The 6744-nt window shown below is 38.7% G+C and overlaps 1 protein-coding gene across 1 annotated transcript in view; it reads right to left on the bottom strand.

Annotated features, from left to right (window-relative positions):
- Positions 1 to 6132, bottom strand: part of prpf6 (PRP6 pre-mRNA processing factor 6 homolog (S. cerevisiae)) — a 12062-nt gene extending 5930 nt beyond the window's left edge. The window contains 16 exon segments of the mRNA XM_017036305.2: positions 106 to 225; positions 316 to 454; positions 544 to 665; positions 1508 to 1630; positions 1858 to 2076; positions 2253 to 2371; positions 3229 to 3244; positions 3247 to 3297; positions 3400 to 3556; positions 4108 to 4202; positions 4362 to 4490; positions 4630 to 4806; positions 5078 to 5156; positions 5238 to 5356; positions 5457 to 5619; positions 5895 to 6132. Coding sequence (XP_016891794.1) covers positions 106 to 225; positions 316 to 454; positions 544 to 665; positions 1508 to 1630; positions 1858 to 2076; positions 2253 to 2371; positions 3229 to 3244; positions 3247 to 3297; positions 3400 to 3556; positions 4108 to 4202; positions 4362 to 4490; positions 4630 to 4806; positions 5078 to 5156; positions 5238 to 5356; positions 5457 to 5619; positions 5895 to 6076 — 2010 coding nt within the window. The 5' untranslated portion in view covers positions 6077 to 6132.
- Between the last annotated feature and the right edge of the window lie 612 nt (positions 6133 to 6744).

Below are 6744 nucleotides of genomic sequence, written 5' to 3'. Positions count from 1 at the left end.
TATTTGAAAATCCAATAAAAATCTCTTACTAATTCAACTGCAGATATAGATCATATAAATGACATTGCGACCAAAAAAGACACATTTCCGCAATTCGACACTTACCCTGGCTGTCGGGGCACTGCTCCTGGCCTTCGCCAGAAGTCGACGGGCTCTTTCATACTCATTATTCTCAGACTCGAGTTTTACAGCAGCAAGCCAGATCTCTTCACTGTTGGGATTTGCCTAAAAAAAAAGAGGGAAGATGTTGGAATTGGAACGTGGATTGCAATAGAGAATACAAAAAAAGAAGACATTTTCCCGTGATATTTCTACCTGAAAGGCCAGAGCGAGAATACTTCTGGCTGCTGGCACATCTTCAGCCTGCCACTTGGACTTGGCCCCCATCAGCCACAGAACCTCTGCTTTGGGACAGTGGGCCACGGCTCTCTGGAGGAGGGCCTCTAAAGACTCCCTGAAACATGGTCAAACAAGGTCAGTAGGAAAAAAAAAAAAAAGAGAGAGACTATAAATATGTAAATAAAAGCAGAAATGAAGAAATACCTGGTGCCGTGGCTCTTCTCAAAATACGCAGCTCTGAGCCAAACGCTTTTTTTGCTGGGAAACATTTGGAGAGCGTGTGCGTAAATGGCTCTGGCACACTCAAAGGCTCCGTGGGCCACACACTGAAACACATCGAGGGAGCAGCCTTTAACTGGGATGCAATGCGATGGTTTTTAAACAACACAAAACTGTGATGAAGGGGGCGATGATGCAATATATTGTAATATAGGTATGAAAGGATTTAATTGAAGGAAAAGCAGAGTCAACATACAATGCAATACGATGTTACAGAAGAAAAAAAACAAAATAAAACGAACCAATGGGACTGATATTCGCATGTTAATTAATAATTAACTAAATTAAAAAGACAAAATAATCCTGTAGACAACCTTTTTAGCAGCGAGAGCCACATATTTTAAAATGTATTTCCGCGAGAGCAATACAATTTTTTTTTGCGCTCTGAATACAAATAGATGCGTGAATTTTTGTGTTTAAGTGTTTAATAATTTCCTGAAATATTAAAGTTATTTAAAAAAAAATAATAATTACGTTGTTATACTATCCATGATTTTTTTGCAATTACTTAACGCAACGTACACTGCCGCCGCAAATCTACATACTTTTTTTAAGGATTATTTGAAAAAATATTTGTGATTTCAGTAATGTTTTACTTGAATATGAGTGAAATTATTTATTACTTATTGTGTTAAGAGATGCCAGCTAAGATTTATCTGAGAGTCAGATGCGGTCTGGCTCTCGCGACTGATATGGTATCGTGAAACAAGACAACGCAATATATAGTTGTATCGATCATTTCTCACATCCCTAACATACATGTTGACATGAATGATAAGTATTTTTTTAAATATGTTACCCAAAATGAAGGTACCCTTCAGTGAAAAGGAAGTACTGTAGTGTGGATACTACGTAAGGACAGTGGTCATTGCAGGAGGAAACTACTCACACTTTCTGCATCCTCCATCCAGGTGTGTTTCCGATCCTCCTCCTCAATACCAATTCCTAAGACAGCCCGGATCACAGCCTGGCATGTAGCGACACTGCCTGCTTTGTCACACTCCTCGGCGTCCTGTAGAAGAAGAAGAAGAAAAAAGTAGATGTTATTTGGTATGACTAAAACAAGCCATTGTTTCGGAAGTACATTTTTTTTTCCTGTCCTTGTGTTACAGTGTGTTATGGAGTCGAGACTTTGCGATTTTCTAAGTGTAACTAACTCCCCGGACAATACTGCAACATTGCCCGCAGTCACTACATGGCAAATTCTTACAATAATCTGACTGACTCCTGGTAACACACCTGTATCCACTGCTCTCTGTTGATCTCCACACCGTTGGCGTTTAAAGACGCGATGGCTCTGTCTATGATCTTGTCCACCATCTGTGTGTTACCGTTGGCTTCCTCCAACTTGGCAGCGGTTATCCAGATGTGCCGATCGGTGGGGATGTTCTCTCGAGCTTTGTTGAGGACGCGACGAGCATTCTCGTACGTCTCTAATCGGGCCAGCGCCAGCCAGAGCTCCAGAGGAGAAGGAGAAAGCGTGGGATTAATTGGATATAATATATATATATACCTGAAGTTTAAGGTTATACAGTCAAAATCTTTGGTATGTTACATTTTTATGTTATAAGTATAATGCTGAACTGCAGCCTAGATTTATGACATTTCCGATGGTCGTGGGAAACGGTGGGTACCTCCACACTTGTAGGACAACACTCCACCGCGCGACTGAGCATGATCCTGGCATCCTCGGGTTCTTCGAGCTCGACAGCAGTCTTCCAAAGCCGAACAGACTTGGACACATTTTCCAGGGCTGCACGAGAAGGGAATTCAAATTTACCAAGTACCATTTTAAAAAATTGCTAACGAAAAGATGCTAAATGAAAGTGTAGCATGTGCAACGTATGTAGTGTACAGAGGCAACCAAGGAAACAGACCAGGCAAACATCTGTCAAGGTCAATTCAGCTATTCAATAGTTAAAATATATATCTATATTTTATGAAATACTATATCTGCATGGTATAAAAAGAACATTAAAAACAGTAAAAAAAAAACCCAATGACATTGGTCTAGTTCAGGGGTGTCAAACTCATTTTCACCAGGGGCCACATCAGCAATACAGTTCCCCTTGAAGGGCCTTGAAGGGGTTCCCAACCCCCGGTCTGCGTACCAGTCCATAGGTCATTTGATACCGGGCCGCAGTGAGACATTAAAAAAAAACACTTAATTTTTTACTAATTTACTTCTTTGAAAGAAAGTCCAGTAATATCCATTTACTTTCTTTCTTCTGCAAAAGAAAATCTAATTTTAAAATAACGAGTCATTCAGACTCTTATACTAACAGTCTAAAAGATGTTTCATTTTGAAAATTGAATGATTATTATTTTGATTGATTATAAAAACTTTTCATTTCTTAGGTTAATAAACTCTGCTGCATGGACTTTACTAAATGCTTTTTAAGCTCCCGCGGGCCACACAAAACGGCTTGGCGGGCCGCATTTAGCCCCCCGGGCCTTGAGTTTGACACATCTGGTCTAGTTGAATCGTAAATAAATCGTGTATGCAGTGTAAAAGAATTTCATTTCATTTCATTCAGCTTATTTTCCCAAAATATAAAATATGGACAATACATAAAAAGTCTAAAACCATCAGAATGATTCTGAGCTCACCTTTCCTTAGCGTACTTTGGTGGGGTCCCCAGGTTGTAGTCTGGCGGCCCCCAGCCACACGTCCTCACTCTGGTGTTTACAGGAAGACAATGACAGCAGGTTATTTTGTCAAAAAAGGCAAAAAAAAAAAAAATGCAAATGTTTATCATTTTAGCAGTTCTCTTTTTCTACCTTTGGACACATTTCAGTCCCTTTCATTATCAGGTTTCTTGCCACCTGGAGCTTGCCGGTCACTTCCTCCAACCTGGCCGATGCAATCCAGGCAGGGGGATGATGAGGATTTGTCTCCCTCACTGATTTCAGCAGAAGACGAGCCTTTTTGATATCACTAGATACAGAATAAAATTTTTTTTTAATATATATATAAATATATACACATACATATATACACATACATACATATACATACGCATATATACATATACATACACATACATACACATATACACATACATACACATATACACATACCGTATATACATATACATACATATATACATACATATACATACATATATACACATACATATATACATACATATATACATACATATACATAGACATATATACACATACACATATATACATATACATACACATATACACATACATATATACATACACATATACACATACCGACATATATACATATATACACTTATATATACATACATATATACATATATACATATATATGTGTGTGTGTATTGGCAACAATTTGGCGATTCGATACATATCACGATACAGGGGAAACGATAGGATATATTGCGATATATATATACATACATATATACATACACATATATATACACACATATCTATATATATGCATACATTTATATATACACACACACACACATATGTGTATCCTATGTTTACCTGATGTCCCCTCCATATGTTGGGATCATGGAGTTAAGATCTGTCAAGTATCCTTTCGGATCAACCACCGTCTGGCCGCTCACAGAATCAGAAACCTAAAGTCAAGACGATCAATGAAGAGAGAAAATTAAACCAGGCTTTCTATTATATGCATTAAGCAGGAGCTCTCATCCTGGGATGTAAATATAATTACACCACCTGATTCCTGTGAGGAGTTGACGTAACAAATGCACATTAAATACTGCATCACTTACCTGGCTGAGCCGCATATCCATGAGCGTGTTCCTGGCCTGGCCGATTTTTCTCATGTCCAGTTCACCTGTCCCTGGTGTCATCAGACCGGGGGTCATACTTCCTGGGTAAGGTGTGTTCAGACCTGCCAGCTACAGAAAGAAAAAAGCCATCTTAGTAAACAACAGCACAAATGATCTTAAAGTAACTTTGTAATCTTCCTAAATATATTTAAAAAAAAAAAAAAAACACAGTCAGTTGCGTTCATGTTTGTTACGCATGCATACTTACCCCTTCGAGAGGGTTCACCGAGGTTTTATTTTCCCCACTCTGCAGGTGTTTGGAGAAAAAGCTGTCCGGGACAGGGGTGAGTTTCTCATAGCGAGGATTTCTCTGACGCTTGTTTCTTCCATCGCCCACCTCGGGGATGCTTAGCCACTCCTCTTCTGACACTTCTCCCAACTTTCTCTTTGACAGGAAATGTACAAAAAAAAATGTTAATTTTAATTAGAAAAAAAAAACATGTAAAAATTGGATCAGTTTGAATTAAACTATCTAAATAATTTCAGGTTTAAATCACCTCAGCTCTTCGTGCACATTCTTAAGAAATCTTATCCGATTTAAGTGATTTTAAGTGAAATAGTCATGTGTCTTATTATAGATATTAATGTCAAACTATTCATTCACTTTAAACTCTACAACAAAATGAAAATTAAATACTACCTTAGCATTTCAATACCTTAAGATCTGAAAACTGCTGCTGTATTTTGGGACGCTCCATACGATACTTTTCAATTTCTTCCTTTTCTCTCAGCTCCCTTTGGAAATAAAAGCACAGCTTTAAAATTGGATGATCAACGCAAAAAATATAAACAGCGTACGCATTTTATTTCAAAAACCTTCTTTCTTTGCGCCTTTCATCCATCCTCTTGTCCAGTGCTGCATATATGGCATCGGCTTCTTCATCGTCCTTTTCATAGGGACCACTGGAAAACAAGCTGCCCGCGTATCCATTAAACTATGAATATATATATATATATAAAAAAGAAGGACGGTTAAAACACTACTGCTGCTCCGACATAATATCATCACAGATTATTGACGAGACAACCAAGCACCTCATCATAATTGGTGTCATTCAGATCTTCATCATCGTCATCCTGGTTCTTTTTCATCTGATCCCCAACAGTCCTCTTTCCCGGGGGTGCATGGCGGTCATCCACGGGATCATTGGCATCACGAGCAGGACCAATATCAGACCGGGTGGTAAAACCAGTAGCACTAAAGAGAAAAACATGCAATTAAATCTCCAACACAAGACACAAGCTGCTTCACGATGTGTAAGCATTGATCTGGTGCTCTTACTCAGTTTTACCACTTGCACTTTCCTTTTCACACGCAAAATAAAAACGTAAAACCCTGATATTTGATGAACCTACAATTCTAATTTGCTTCAATTGCATCAAAAGGTTTGTTTTTGTTTGTTTTTTAAGTGCGCAATGTGGATTTGCAGGTCAACATAAACAGCTATTGACATATTAGCTAAGCTAGCTTACCCTCTACCCAGACCGGGGACGTAGCCAAGCGGAGCCGGCATACCCAGAAAGGGTTTCTTCTTTTTACCCATAAGCGGAGAGGCCAGGGGCATTACCGGAGTCCCGTTGTTTACTCCAGCGGCCGCGGGCCCGGAGGATTTGGAATTCATTTTAGATGGTTGTTTAGCTCCTGAGCTTGCCATCGTTGCTTCGACCACGAGCGGGTAAACATTCACGTTATTTCCGGTAAGGCAACCTCGCTACTGTGTGGGTAAAAAATAAAACAGCGCTCCCAAGGGGTTATCCTGTGTATAACCTTTGTTGTTCATCGCGTGTCTCGTGTTTTTTATAGACATTCACAGGTTCATTAACGAGTAAAACGGGCAGTTTGTGAAAGGTTTGTCTTAAAATTAATGTACAGTGTCTACAGCAGGGCTGTCAAACTCATTTTCACCGAGGGCCACATCAGCAATACAGTTCCTGTTGAAGGGACGGTTTTAAATGGAAGACTGTATAGATCAGGGGTCCCCAACCCCCGGTTCGTGGACCAGCACTAGTCCATAGGTCATTTGGTATATATCTATATATATTTATACATCTGTGTATATATGTATATATGTGTATATATGTGTATGTATATGTATATATATGTGTATGTACAAAAATTTACTGATCTAATTTACTTCATTCAAAGAAAATTTACCATTTACTTTCTTTATTTGACATTAATCTGCCAACATGTTTACTTTCTTTATTTGACAATAATCTGCCAACGTGTTAAAATAAAATAGAGTCTAGTATAGATGCAGCTCCTCCCGAACAGACTAATACACGTTTCTGCAATTCATTAATGTTCTTTTAAGCTAACACT

Source organism: Cynoglossus semilaevis, chromosome 10 (assembly GCF_000523025.1).
Source record: "Cynoglossus semilaevis isolate Cse_v1.0 chromosome 10, Cse_v1.0, whole genome shotgun sequence".
In the NCBI taxonomy this organism is placed as follows: Eukaryota; Metazoa; Chordata; class Actinopteri; order Pleuronectiformes; family Cynoglossidae; genus Cynoglossus; species Cynoglossus semilaevis.
This window is presented reverse-complemented; position numbering and strand designations above follow the sequence as displayed.